Source organism: Culex pipiens, chromosome 1 (assembly GCF_016801865.2).
Source record: "Culex pipiens pallens isolate TS chromosome 1, TS_CPP_V2, whole genome shotgun sequence".
Lineage (NCBI taxonomy): Eukaryota > Metazoa > Arthropoda > Insecta > Diptera > Culicidae > Culex > Culex pipiens.
Genome location: NC_068937.1, coordinates 100,442,907 through 100,458,508, shown reverse-complemented (window position 1 = coordinate 100,458,508; position 15,602 = coordinate 100,442,907). Strand labels below are relative to the sequence as shown.

Below are 15,602 nucleotides of genomic sequence, written 5' to 3'. Positions count from 1 at the left end.
TTTTTGGTAGTATTTGGCCTATTCTACTACCTCCTATCATTAAATTTTGCCTATCTTTTTTTGTCATGTTTTTACAGTCACTTTTTCAATTTTTTGCCTGTTTTTCACATTTTCTGCTATAAAATGGCACCATTATTGTTTAAGTTGTAAAAAATGCGTAGAGGCATAGTTTGGGACACTAGAAGAATTACTGCATACTTCTTTTTACTTAAAATATAGGAAATGTTAGTAAAAAACACAGCCAAAGTTGACCCCTAAAAAAATGACATTTTTAAAAACATTGGCAAAGTCACATAAAACAAGTAAAACTTCCAACCCATACATTTTCTAAAATTTTAAGAGTTCTTCTTTCCAATGCTTTTTAAAGATCTAAAATTGGTTGAAAAATGGATTTTTGCGATTTTTTAAATCGAAGCCCGTCTAAAGGCGGGGTTAGGTTGTAGAGGGTTAATACAAACACATCGCATCTTTTACATTAAATTTATTTCAGTTGCGCCATAAATAGTAAAATGTGTGCAGTTAACTTTACTGAGATTTTTCACTTTTTCGAACATCCCGGACAGACGGTAATAACAAAATTCATGCAATTTCAATTAAAAAATGTTAAAAATGTTGAAAAATGTAGACTGTTAAAATAACAGAAAATGTTATGGAATCTTCTTAATAACAGTTTATGTTATCATAACAAAATTTGTTATTGATCTGGTATTGGTTGAAAGCCAAAACAACTTTGAAATAACATCTTTTGTTATGGAAGAATACCTCCAACTGTTATTGGGATGATCGGATTAGTTGTTAAAATAACAAAAAATAATAACAAAGATTTGTTCGAAGAATAACTAAAAATTTTATTAGTCTGTTATTACAATAACAATCCAATAACAAAAAAATCATAACGACGAATAACAAATCTTGTTATAAATAACATAAAATGTTATTGGCCTAGTATTTTCAAATATCAAAAAATGTTATTTCCAAGTTATTTCCGTCTGTTCGGGATAATTCAAGGTTTTTATTTCAATGCTAGGTCGTTGCAATTTTTTTTTTTTTCAAACTTTATGTCACCCCCCTTCAAAGTTGGGCTAAAAAATCAGGGGGAAAAAATTGATAATCATATTTAGCATGTTTGAGCATGCATAAAAGAGTTTTGAATTTTTATAAAATTCCGATGTACAGCAACGCAAATTTTTTTTTTCTCAAATTTTTTTTTCAATACTTTGATATTTTGGCAACTGAGCAACTCTCTACCAAAACCGGAAATGGATTTTATTTTTGTATTTTTTGATTTGGCTCAAACTTTGTGGGGGCCTTCGCTATGACCAAAGAAGCTATTTTGTGTTATTGGTTCACCCATACAAGTCTCCATACAATTTTGGCAGCTGTCCATACAAAAATGGTACGTAAATATTTAAACAGCTGTAACTTTTTAGTGAATTTTCTGATCAATTTGGTGTCTTGGGCAAAGTTGTAGGTATTGTTGAGGACTATTGAGAAAAAAATAGGGACACGGAAAAAAATTGCCGATTTTTTTATTTACATTTTTTCACAAAAACTCAATTTCCCAAAATCCGTTTTTTTTTATTTTCGAGATTTTTTTATATGTTTTAGGGGACAAAAACCTGCAACTTTTGAGCTATAGAAGAGTATGGTCAAAAAACCTGCCGCCGAGTTATTAATTTTTGAAAAAATAGTGATTTTTGGAAAAAATCGAAATTTTATACCAAAAAAAATTGAGCTAATTTTTTTATGTAAAATTGAATTTGCAATCGAAAAGTACTTCTCACATTTTTCGATTAAGGGCTCCGTTTTCAAGATATAGCCACCGAAAGTTTGATTTTGAGCATGAGCATGAGCATGGTTGACTGCCAATGAGCTGCTACTCCGTTATTGACAGATCAGCTGAAGTTAAACAATGAATCAAAAATGATCAGTGGGAGCCAACCATCCGTTCACTGTTTAACCTCTGAAGATCTCTACTTTATTAGTCAATACCGGCGCCCTCCCAAGAAGCCTGCAGTTCAACGAAAGGGAGGAATGTTAGTCCGATAGTTGAAGTTGCAGACTCATCAAGCACATAGTTTTTCGCTATATACTTGTTGATACCGCTTGAGACCGTTGAATCCACAGCATCTCCTTCAAGCATCACGTGATTAATTTTTTTTTGGGTTAGTAGGATAAGGTATTGGCTTTTCGATGCCTCCCGAGCTACGACGCTATGGGGAGGACTTTCATAACAGACCCGTCGGCGAGCCTTCCGAGCAACGATGCTATGGGAAGGTCTTTCTGGTTAACACACAAAATCACTCACACACAGTTATTTTGCTCCACTATTCACTCTACGATCCAAATTGTCAGTGCGTCTTTCGATAATTATATAGAAATGGCTTTTTCACCGCAAAGAAATAAAACCTTATTCGAAAAATTTAAACACAATTCACCCGACGCCGTGCCTTCCGATCAACAATGATATAGGAAGGGCTTTGAAAATCACAAAAGAAATCACTTTTCACTCCGAATATTTTTTACGACCACGCGCTCCCTTTGCCAATTATGCACTCTAGCCACCGAAAGTTTGATTTTAACGAAAAATTGACAGTTTTTCGATTTTTAAAAATAGTGACCATGAGTGACCATTTCTAAAAATATTTTTTTTAAAGTTCAGAAAATTTTTTATGAAATTTTCTAAGATACATTGAAGATTGGACCTCTGGTTGCTGAGATACAGCGGCTTCAAGAAAAAGAAACATGAAAATTGAAGTTTTATAAGTCTCACCCAAACAACCCACCTTTTTCTAATGTCGATATCTCAGCAACTGATGGTCCAATTTCCAATGTTGAAGCATGAAACATTCGTGGAATTTTCCGATCTTTTCGAAACAAATCTCGAAAATCAAAAAATACGTATTTTGGGAAATTGAGTTTTTGTAAAAAAAATGTTAATAAAAAAATCGGCAATTTTTTTTCCTTGTCCCTATTTTTTCTCAATAGTCCTCAACAATACCTACAACTTTGCCGAAGACACCAAATTGATCAGAAAATTCACTCAAAAGTTACAGCTGTTTAAATATTTACGTACCATTTTTGTATGGACAGCTGCCAAAATTGTATGGAGACTTTTATGGGTGAACCAATAACATAAAATAACTTCTTTGGTCATAGGGAATTTTTTTAATAAGACAGAGCCACAGTACAGGTTTTTTTTAAGTTGAAGAAATAAATAAAGAGATTGTAGGGAATTTTGATAAGAAAAACTGAGTATTTCAACGAGGATTTTGATAGTTTAAAAAAAATTAAAAGTTAGAAGAGAAGAATTTTGAAACATGAGAAAAATAAATAGATACATTTGAAAAAGATCCTTCTAGCAGCAGGTGGAACAGTTTGGTAGGCATTTGCACACTCCAGCTGCTTCGTCCAAAGAAGTTTTATCCGTGCGCCCGCAGACGCCCTCAAAAGAAAAGATTTCCAGCCGAAATCATCGGCCTACGCAGATTACTTCTCTTGTGGGGCACCGTCCCTTTCAGCAAATGTCCTCTCTTGTCAAAGTACGACCCGCTTGCCAGTCAAATTCCCGTGTCCACGGAAAGTCACTTGGGGTCACTGCTTGCTGCTCCTCTCAAGACCGAACCGCGACAACTCTGCGTCCCGAGAAGTCAAATCAGAAGCACGTGGAACCGACGACTTGTCCAAGCATACGAACCCGAACTTCAGTGAACACAACGTAAACATTATTGATAATCTCAACAAAAAGTTTTATAGTAAACAATACAAATAAATACTTTTCAATAGACCAAAATTTCTAAAAACAACAACCATGGGCTCAAAAATGCTACGTCGATTTAGAGTAAAGTCAAATAATTGGTTAGCAAAATACTGAAGAGAAATAGAAATTCAAAAATCATCAGAGTTAAATGGTTGAACAAATAGTTAAATAAATTACACTATTGTGTTAGGTGGATGGAATTTAAACCATTGATATTTTTGCTGTAGTAAACGGATTTGGCTGGTGAGACGCCCAAATGGTGAGGTTTTGAGTCTTAACTTATAATGCATTTCGACGTTGTCGTGCTATCTTGTCGCACGTTCCGAGAAAAACGCGTACTTTAATTGCTTAAAATAGAAAAATCGGATCAGTTATCAGTTCTAGATAATTGAAAAGCCCCAATAAACATAGAGAATCCCAAAAAACTCTAGAGTTGTTTTTTAAACATATATCAATCGTAACTTAAAACCGTTAGATTCTATCCCAAATGTCAATCTTTTTAAAAGAAAGGTTTAAACCATTTATCATACAGGTTAAAAACCTTAAACTCAAGTCAAATAAAAAATCGCAATATTCCGGTACCAGAACAAACAACCAGGTGTCACGAATGGTTATTAAAATTTAACAACCTTAATATCGCAAATCGCTCAATTTCGATTGATTTTATTACCTCAAACTAATTTTGCCACCTTAAAGACGAGTCACGCCGTCAAAAAATTCAAACCAAAACAAAACCGGCAAAGATATGCGTGTGCCTGTGTGTGCACATTTTGAATGAATCACCGCGATTTCATTGAGGTGATGAACCTGAATGGACTTGATCGCACAAGAACTGGTCCATGTGCCGCCTTGCCATGCAAGTAATAATAATGCCCACAAACGAGCACGCGTGCGAACCGGACATCGCCGGCATTCCTCTCCGCAAGTACGGGGTCTCTCGCTCTTACTCTCAAAATAAATAATACAAAAAAATAAACATGCACCTGGCCCAAAACCTAGGCCTCCTAGCCATGATGTCTGACGCGAGAGGGAGAATTTGTGACTCATCCTTTTGAAAGGCCAAAACCACAAGCTATCAGCGCGCAAATGATCGATTTCGTGAGAGAATCAAAAACCTGGTCGGGACGGAACGTGGCTCACCGAAAGCACCAAACACTATATAGTTGAAGGCTTGTCTAAGGAGGGCAGTTTAACTAATTGTTGCACAATTAGCTAAAAACTAAAAACTCAAAAGGGCTCAAAACTTATTATTACCCTTTTGAAATGTCACACTTAAATGTTAACAATTGCCACATTACCCCAACCGGCAAGCTCTACCCATAGGAAGGACACGGCTTATTTTTTCTCAGATTTGCGTCCGTTTCGCGGCTTCGCGCGCCGGCCTCACAGCAAAGTTGCTCAACGCAACTCAAGAACCGTTCACGGAAAGCTCGCTGAGTAATTTAGAGTCCGCTTTGCATCAGAGAGAGCTTCCACATTTAAGGAGAAAGAGAGAGAAGTGCCGACGATGACGAAAGCACAACGGCTTGGGAAGAATTGCAACGACGTCGTAGACGTTTGATGACGGCATCGTCGCGACGCCTCGCAGAATCTGATAGTGATGAAGCACGTGGCTTACGGCGCGTAAGATTGCTTCCGAGCGGGCAGGGCACGTTCTGTCGCTGTTGTGGTGGTATGCAAAGATGACTTGAAATGTAAACAAATTATGAATGGCTGTAAACTTAATTCGATTTCATCAATGAGTAGTAGTAACTCTTTTTAATAGGAAAGGATTTTCAATGTTAAAACATAAAACATTCGTAAAATTTTCCGGTCTTTTCGAAAACAATGTTTTTAAATTTTTTGAATCAAGACTAACATTTCAAAAGGGCCAAACATTTAATATTAAGTTGCGGGTGTTTGTCCCCTGAAACACATAAAAAATCTCGAAAATAAAAAAAAAGGTATTTTGGGAAATTGAGTTTTTGTGAAAAAAAAGATAATTAAAAAACCGGCAATTTTTTTTCCGTGTACCTATTTTTTTCTCAATAGTACTCAACAATGCCTACAAATTTGCCCAAGACACCAAATTGATCAGAAAATTCACTCAAAAGTTACAGCTGTTTGAATATTTACGAACCATTTTTGTATGGACAGCTGCCAAAATTGTATGGAGACTTGTATGGGTGCACAGAAAAAAAAAGTTGAATTTTGGAATGTTGAAAATTTTGTAGGTTGAATATTACCTCTTTATTTGTGTAATATTACATAAAAAATGTGTAAAAATGTGAACCTGATGAATATTCATCAAAAACTGATGAAAATTCATCATTTTCTGGGGTAAAATTTATCATTTATTTTGCCACAAAATCTGTCACCATTTCCTGATGAATATTACCATCATTTTTTTTTCTGTGTGAACCAATGACACAAAAGAGCTTCTTTGTTCGAAATCGGACGATTTCGTAGAGAATTGCTCACATTCATCAAAATATTGTCAATGTATGGAAAAATACTAAACCACTCCCCATTCTAGCCTTCGGACTTCATGGTTCGAGCAGAAACTTGCAATAGAGTTATCTAAGGCCGATCTCACGCACACTAGCTTACCATTTGTTTTTACTGTCGGGTACAAATTTTAACCTAGAAATCCATCGTGTACGTACACGCAATACATGCGCACGTAGATAACTCTATAGAGGAAAAAATCGTGACGTCAGAAATGAACTCAAATCACTCAAAGTTCATTTTGTGAGTGACTTTAAAAGTTTGGCCTTGTTTGACAGCTACTTCGTCCCCAGTTTTCTGTGGGAGAAAAAAGGAGGCGAATACTTTATGAAAATCATACCTGTCACAATTCCTAGCCTCAAAATTTTGTAGCGAGTTGCTTTTCTCCTCTATAGAGACCACAAAAGACCTGGCTGGGGGTGGATGGTTTGATTAAATCAGGAATATAACGACTGTCTGTGACTGAACCAACAATATATCATTTATCTGAGACGATCCGATGTCATAATGCACTCCTATGACATTTCATACAATAATAGCGCTATTATTAAATTTATTTTCTCTGATGTCGTTTTGTCGTTTCCATGGAACACGTGAAACTGCAACCATTAGACCAAATTGCAGTTTCATCTGAATGCAGATGACTAACCGGAATAACTAACCAAATAAAAGTCTTACTGCATGACACCGGTGACGGATTACATTATTTTAAATTTTACATTACTGAATATGCCAAACTTTTTCAACAACTTGCAACAGGTTTCTCAACATTTGTTTGATAATATTCATCACAAAGGTGGACACTTGACTCATTTTCACACCGCGCAGAGCATTTTTATGTTTTCTCGTTGTTTTTGGAACATACAATTTTTGATGGTAAAAATTTCAGTAAAACTGGTCTTCTTGAATTTATTTTACAACCATAAATTTATCACAAAATCTTCAAAATACAAGCCTAAACACATAAACCATTTGATCAAAATTTTTTGACCTACGGGATTTGGCGGGTTAAAATCTTTTTTGAGTCTGTCGATTAGTCTATAGTTTTCACTTTTTTCGTTTAAAAAAAATAAATTTATTTTTTCCGTTTTTAAAATTTTCAAGCAAAAAGTACAACAAAATGCTTTAACAGTGCACATAGAGGGTGACGAGCGGGAATTCCCGGGAAAAATTTCCCGGGAAATTGACCATTTTTGGACCTCTCGATTCCCGGGAAATTCGGTCGAGACTCCCGGGAAATTTAAACTTATAAATATCGAAGCAAAATTATATGAACTAATCAGAAAAACATTTGAAAAATTCAAAATTGTTTAGAACATTGAATGTCCAATGTTTGATGTTCAAGTTCGAATAAACCAATGTTTCTCTAATCTTCTTATTCTGAAAGTGTAAAGTTTAACTTTTCAAAAATTCCAATACTATAATTTAGAGAAGCCAAAAAAAGGTGGACCCAAAAATTTACCTTAAAAATTATTTAGCAGTTACACCCCAAGTATGAAATCAAATGTTTTATTTTCAAATATTATTTTTTCGAATTATTTGTAAAAGGGAAAAGCTTTTTCAAGTTAAGTTAATTTCCATATCTTCTCTTGAGCATAGCAATCCAATCTAGTTTTTTTGTGAACATTTGGGTTTTCCTGATAACTGTAAATATTTTTCAATGAATATTTAATGTTAAACTAAAAAAATAAAAAAAAAATTAAATTGTTGTTTTGAGTCGTTGTTTATCATATTGCAAAATTCCCGATAGTGAGAAATTATATATAAGCTTTATTAGTTATTTTTTTTACAAAAATCTAATAACAAGTTTCACAATCACTCAGTGCGAATTAAGATTCGTAAATATTTTAAACTACAATTTTGAGTCTTAAAAAACTAAACAAACGATTTTGTTTTTGCAGATTCAGAAAAAAATAATCAAAAGTTTTATATAGTTCCTCGAGTTCCTCAAAACAATGAGGCTGTTTAAATTAACGTTTCATAGAATTAGTATGAATTAACAGTAACTGAATTCATTTAAAAGAAACAAATTTATTACTTTTCATTTTAAATTTTTGACACGGTTGGCGTAGTAAAAAAAACTCCCGGGTCCCGGGAATTCCCGGGAAATTGCCAAGTTCAACTCTCGATTCCCGGGAAATTGAAAATCTCGAGAATCGTCACCCTCTAAGTGCACATCATCCAGAGCCGTTTGCACCAAGATTTTCGTTACAGACATTTTAGTACCTGCAAAACTTCAGGAACTATCAATATATTATAAATGTAGCAGGATTGGGTCCAAGAGTTTGTCAATTTTAACAACAGAATGCAACAACTTCCATGGTTGCTGTGCACGTTTAAACATTATTACATTTGACATTACCGACAATTAGCTTAATATTAATGAATTTATGAAAAGAAAATTTTGTTGGTTGCCTCTTTTTTTAGTAACTTTAAATAAAAAAATGTTTAAAAATGTGAAACTGATGAAAATTTCACATGTTCCTGATGTAAATTACACATTTTTGTAATATTGTAATATTACTGTGATTTTTTTTCTGTCGTATCACTGGTTCTTTCAATGAAAATTTAAATTTTCAGCAGCTTTATTTTTTTGAATTCTGATTCTGAAAATAAAACCCTTTATATAAGGGTTGAAACTTAAATTATGCTTTAAAAGTTTCCCGGACAAAAAATTGTGTTACACTTGCTATTGTCAAAAGATACAGCGTGCTGGAAATTGGTCTAAAATGTAAGAATCACATCAAAAATGTTTTGTACAAGTACATTTTCAAGAAGATCATTCGTAAATGGTTAAAATTTGGAACACTATAGTACCGTCAACTGGGGCGAATTGGGACACATGGGGCGAATTGGGACAGCAGTTTTAACCATATTAGAGCACAATATTTTAATTTTTCTGGTAGGTTTCAGATAGAACAGACTCAGACCAACAAAATGTGGACATCCATTTCCAAATTTAAGTGCTCTAAACGCTGCTGTCCCTATTCAGACTGTAGTCCCGATTCGCCCCAGATGACGGTAGCACTTCTTGGTAGTTGGTCACTTTTTAGTTGCTTAGCTTCGCTTTGCAGCAATCATTGGTTTGGGTGTACTAAATGAAGAAGCTTGAAAGTTCATTTTATTAAAGTAAATATTTTTTCCATAAAATGATTTAAAAAAGTCGTCAACATTCCATAGTATACCCAAATCGCCCACAACCGTATGTCTTTTCTGTTCGTGCAAAACTTAGATCACAATATTGCTGTTTGTTCTTTCCAAATTTCGCGCATCAAATAATAGCGTCCATTGATTACGCCGAGCGCGAGCACGGGAGATTACGGCGCGACCTGTCTGTCTGCTCTCGGAGTCTGCGAGCTTTCGCGCCGGCATGAGAGCTAGAGAAGATTCTGACGGTGGAACTTTGCGCGGAAAGCTTTGGTGGGAGGGAGTTGAGGAGCATCAGATCGGTCGTCCGTAATCTCCATAGTACATGCTACGAGCTAATGAGACAGAAGTACTACTCTTGCTCGCAACGTCGGCGGCGGTTCTCCTCTAGTCAAACGCCAACTCGTGAATCATTCCGAGCGCGCAAGTGAACGAAGTTGGTCGATTTTGGACGTTGTTGAGGTTGATACGCGCGAGAGTGGTTGTGAAGTTTTTTCGAGTGAAGTACCGAAGATCCGCGATACAGATCCGTGCTTTCAGGATGTTGAGGACCTTGTGCTTAGTTGTGGTGATTTTGAGCGGCGGCGGCGGTGCCAGGGCTTTCCTGTTGACGGAGTACCTCGTTGGCGGTTGGAAGACAAACGTTGGTGAATTTCCGCACATGGCAGCGCTGGGACGAACCCAGCCGATCGGCGGGAATGACTCCGGGATTGAGTGGTTTTGCGGGGGAACGCTGATCTCGGATCGGTTCGTGCTAACGGCGGCGCACTGCGCCAACAGCCAGATGTCGTAAGTTGTTAAAAATATGGCATTTTTCCAATCAGATTTACAACTGCAATACTTCAAACTTACGTAGAATTTCCCGAGATTCCGAATATGTAAAAATTGAGACCAAAAAGTGCCGACTTTTTGGCCTACAGGGCAAAAACTAACGTTGTAAAATGTTTGTTACACAGAAAAAAAAAGTTGAATTTTGGAAGGTTCACAATTTGGTTGGTGGAATATAACCTCTTTTTTGAGTAATATTACCTAAAAAATGTGTAAAATGTGAACCTGATGAATATTCATCAGAAACTGAGAAATATTCACAAATTTCTGATGTAAAATAAATATTTTTTTACACAAAATCTGTCACCATTTCCTAATGAATATTACCATAATTTTTTTTCTGTGTACAGAAAAATCTTAAAACTATGAGAAAAACTGCGATTGGTCAAAAAGTTAATACCGTAGGCTAATATTTCATGAAACTCCCTAACTTCGGAAATTCCCTAAGATCGGTAATGCAGATGACTCGGGCCAGGCAATCCACGACTCCCTCGTCCAGTTCATGAGTATATGAGATGGCCCTGGGCTGTTTTTGAGATGGTGTTAGTAGTTATATAATGGTTTGATATGTTATACCTTGTGACATTATTCCGCCACTACGGATCAATTCAGTTTCAGAGCATTTACTCCATGATGGCCGACTGGTTAGCGTCCCAGACCATCAATCCAAAGGTGTGAGTTCGAATCCCACCTGATTCTTAAAGGTTTTTTGTTCATATTCAAGGTTCAATTTCCTGATTCCAAATTTCAAAGGAACCGACCGGGATTTGATCCCTGAACCTTCTGCTTTTGAGGCAGAAGCCACAAACATTAACCATTTTCAACCAATTTTTGTTCTTTAAAAGGCATTGGAAAGAAGAATTCTTAAAATTTTAGAAAATTATAAAGTTAGAAGTGTGACTTGTTTTATGTGACTTTCCCAATGTTTTTAAAAATGTATTTTTTTCTGGGATCAACGTTGGCTTAGTTTCTTACTAACATTTTCCCTATATTATGTGAAAATAAGTATGCAGTAATTTTTGTAGTGTACCTGACTATGCCTCTTAGCAGTTTTTTTCAAATTTAAATGATAATGGTATCGTTCAATAGTAGAAAATGTGAAAAACAAGCAAACATTGAGAAAAAGTGGCTGTAAAAACATTAAAAAACTAGATAGGTAAAACTAATGATAGGAGGTGATAGGTAAAAGCTATTGATAGGAGGTGGTAGAGTAAGGCAAATATTATCAGAAACAAACATAAACTAAACAAGATAAATGCAAGTTAAAATAATAAAATTAAAACAAGATAAACATAAAACAAGAGAAGTTAATTTTTTTGTAGAACAAAAGTTGCTCAAAATGACCTCCTAATTACGGGAAAAATAAAAAAAATCGAAGAAGAGAGGCAGTAGAGAGTTAATATCTCATCACAGCTTTTTTAATAGCATGTAAAAGGTTCACCACTAGGTGGCTAAAGTTTGGAGTGATTTAACAAATGACCAATTTGAAGATTGGCTCTAAAGCCCTATGTCAAATTGAGCATACAGTGATAATAGGTATTCCCAAAAACAATGTCTTTTAAAAAAATATCTGATTTTCACGAAAAGTATTGAACAATGGAAAAAGACAGTGATCCGATTAATCAACTGTGGCTCCACAAAACGAGATGTCAAACACGATACTTTCTGTCAAGAAAGGTCGCAAACCAAAAATATCACTCAATATTCACTTACAAAAAAGTGTATCGTTGTATTTAATTATATCAACAATCTAAATTCAATGTAAGGATCCAATTGGGTCCTAAAATGAAGCTTAGATTGCTGATATTATTGTTTACAGCGATAAAGCTTATTTTTCTGAGTACAATGACCCTTTGTACGACCACAAAGAGTTTAAAATGGGTTTTTTAATCAATTTTGAAAAATTAACCTCACGGTCCTTCTTGACAGAAAAGCTCCTACTTGACAGCTCGTTCCAAGGGGACCATAGTTGATCCATAGAAAATATGTTGTCTTGTCAAAAAATTTGTTTGCATTAAATTGAAAAATAGTGATCAGAAATGGTTTTTAATCGTGTTTTTTACCGTTGTACATAAAAATTGACATAGGGCTTTAGTACCCAATTGCTACTGTTTTTAATTCTAGGTTCTTTTTGGTCAAAGAGTTAAATTCGTAGAAGTGATCATTGGATAGTGACGGTAGTGATCATAAGAAAATGTCACCACTGAATAACTGACGTTTGAATTGAACATTTTTATCAAAAAATCATCAATTACTCCTCACTAGAGCGATTAGTTACAATCAACTTTTGAACGCATGTAAATGAGCCTTGGGTGAATTCAAATTTTCTGTGGTGTATTTCAACCTTTTCAAATTGACTGTATAATTATTGTTTGATGGATTTAAAAGGAGATTTACGTCTGTTTATCTGTGAAGTCACAATTTAAATAAGGTGAATTTTCTCTGTGTCGATTTTGAAAGGACCGTCGAATCAAAAAATCAAAGCATGATACCTAAACAAACTAAAGAATTAATCGAAACAGGAAGTTTGATCGAGGCATCGGTAATCGACAACCAGAGAGTCCACTGTAAATGATTTATTTGGTCGTACGACCCATTCTATGAAATGTCCAATCGAAAAATTACCAATTTTGGAAAATTATATATAAGAAGTTTTTTTAGGGTGAAATGGTCAATTTTACGAAATGCACGTTCAAAGACTTAGATAATTTTTTCGGATTGCTATTTCACAGGTCCTAAGCCTTTTTTGAATCGGGAGTCAATCAACTTACGAGCAATCTATTTCGAAAATTCTTTAAATTGATCACTAGCATATTTCAAAAAAAAAAACTAAAAAACTCTATAATAAAGAATAAAAAAAATATTTCAAAAATTTCAAAACAACCATTACATTCGATGTGACCATTTTAAGTATTTTTAGGCCTTTTCGAATGTAAGAGTTGATTTAAAAATATTCTTTTTGAAAATAGACCAAAAAATGTCACGTCACTTCACTAAAAAATATCGAGTGATGTAAAGAAAACTTCATTTCAGGAATTTTGTCAATAAGGTCCAATAAACAAAATGATCATTTTTTGGTTTGGGTGTATTTGAATTCACCTGACTTAAGGCGGTTTCAAAAACACCCATAAAGCTAAAAATGAAAACATTGTTTATTGGACCTTTAAAAAAAACTAGATGTGTCCTGTTTGCTTTTCTGAAGCCACTTATTTATTGAACAATAATAAAACAATTGAATATAATCGATATCGACATCGACATTTCTGTAAACTTATTTTCGATTGCAAATTTGGTTTTACAAATTAAAATTTTATTCGACTTTTTTCACAGATTTTAAAATCATGCCTTTTTGGAAAAATTGGAAACACTGCCTAATGAATTTTGACCAACTTGTGCCATCTAAAACATATTGAAAAATATGAATTTTCAAAAAAATAATTATTTTACTGAATTTATCGTTTTGTGTGACATGTCGAATTAAAAAAAAACATTTTTATTTAAAGTAACTACTTTTTCTGAGAAGTCCTAAGCAATACCTATAACTTTGCTGAAGACAACAAATCGATCAGTTTAAAATGGATTTTTGGATTAATTTTGGAAAATTCGAATCGCTGCCATTCTTGACAGACAGTATTTTACTTGACAGCTGGTTCCAAGGGGACCATAGTTGATCTATCGCAAAATGTCAACTTGTCATTTTTTACATGAAAATTAAAAAAGTTATTAAGAATAGTTCTCTGGCATGCCTTCTATCACCGTTTTATTTTTTTTAATTATTGTATAAGGAACACTTAACTCAAAAGTCATCCGGTTCCGAACTTTTTATCGTTGTAACTTGGCAAATTGGGGGAAACGATCCAAGTTTAGAATTTTCTGATCGATTCAATTAAAATTTTGTAAAATGAAAAATGCGCAAAATTATAGAAAAAAAGAAAAATGATTATTCAGTGAAAAAAACATATTGCATGAAATTACCTAGTCGGTGAAAAGTCCCACACTAATCAACTCAATTGTCAATTTCTCCCCCAGGGATCCTCCAACGCTGGTCCGACTCGGCGAATACGACCTGAGCACCGAGGACGACAGCGACCATCGGGATGTGGCCGTGTCCGGGATCGTGCACCATCCGCGGTATAATCGCGTCCAAGCGTACAACGATATCGCGGTGGTCAAGTTGGCCGAACCGGTTCAGTTTAGTCGATTCATTCGACCGGCCTGCCTGTGGCAGCTGGAGACACTTCCGGTGGAGGCAAACGGACTGCTGACCGCCATCGGATGGGGCCAGCTGGGACAATGTGAGTAGTGTGAGATTTTGTTCTTCCGTGGAATGCCGATTCTTGTTTAACCTGAGGTGGCGCTCAATGAAAGCGCTAACGCAATTGTACTTTTTGATGAGTCACGATGCTTTCGTACTTTTTTCCTCGGTGGAAAGAATCCCAGCAATTGAATCAATTGATCGAAAATAGTAAACGACGAAATTGAATGTTTTACCAGTTGACCACTCTGACCATACATAAACAGTAATTCCTACAATATTATCGCTTTTTATATGTGTAAATTTGATTACAGCATTGACGGTAAAACCATGCGCCTCCATGAAATGAGTCTCATGTAAAAAAATTAAATCTCAAGCGAATTATGTAGTGGCAGTCTCATAAAACTAAAGGAAGTATTAGACTTCGACAAACAAACAAACTCGCAAACAAACAAACTATTTGACAGTTTGCAGTTTGCCTGCTCTGGTATGTTTGCCTGCATTTGTTTGCAGAAACGTCAGCCTGCATACATTTGGCTTTGTTTGCGAGTCAAACACAAAAGTGCGAGTTTGTTTGTTCGTTTGCCTTAATCTTATAGCTCCTTAAGCTGCCTAACTGAGTCGAAACAAAGATGGAAACCCCAAACTTTTGAAAAATCCCAACTCTAATTGATTTTAACAGTCTGGACCGGATGCCTGATTTTTCTGTTACATTCTTATTGGAATTCCATATAAACTGTAACGGGAATCGCAGGCACCGGGTCCTGACTATTAATAGACCTGGAATTTCCAACAAAAAAAAGTTGAACTTTTCAATGAGAGTAATTCTGTAATTCTGTAATTCTGTAATTTCGGAATACATTCGTCCGGCTTCAGCTGAAGATTCATGCTGTCCCATGTTGCATGTACGAGTGTAGACCTACGGAAAACCTTGCCGCGAGGAGAGGTGAGTGAGAAGTACACGAACCACCTACGACATAATTCCTCGGGCGGCCCAGGTCAACTCGAAGTTACCCCAGGCACCCCCAGTGCAGGACACATTGGGGGTAGAAAGTGGATAGAATTTTCAGTGAATACAATAATTATGACAATATAGGTTCATATAATCCTTGTTCCTTGATCTTA

General features: G+C 35.3%; 1 protein-coding gene across 1 annotated transcript in view; it reads left to right on the top strand.

Moving 5' to 3' along the window:
* The window catches only part of LOC120430693 (uncharacterized), a 36,703-nt gene that overhangs the window by 19,254 nt on the left and 1,847 nt on the right, over nt 1-15,602 (top strand). The window contains exons 5-6 of the mRNA XM_039595802.2: nt 9,815-10,183; nt 14,252-14,517. Of these exons, the coding sequence (XP_039451736.2) occupies nt 9,815-10,183; nt 14,252-14,517 (635 nt within the window). The remainder of the gene's footprint in view (nt 1-9,814; nt 10,184-14,251; nt 14,518-15,602) is intronic.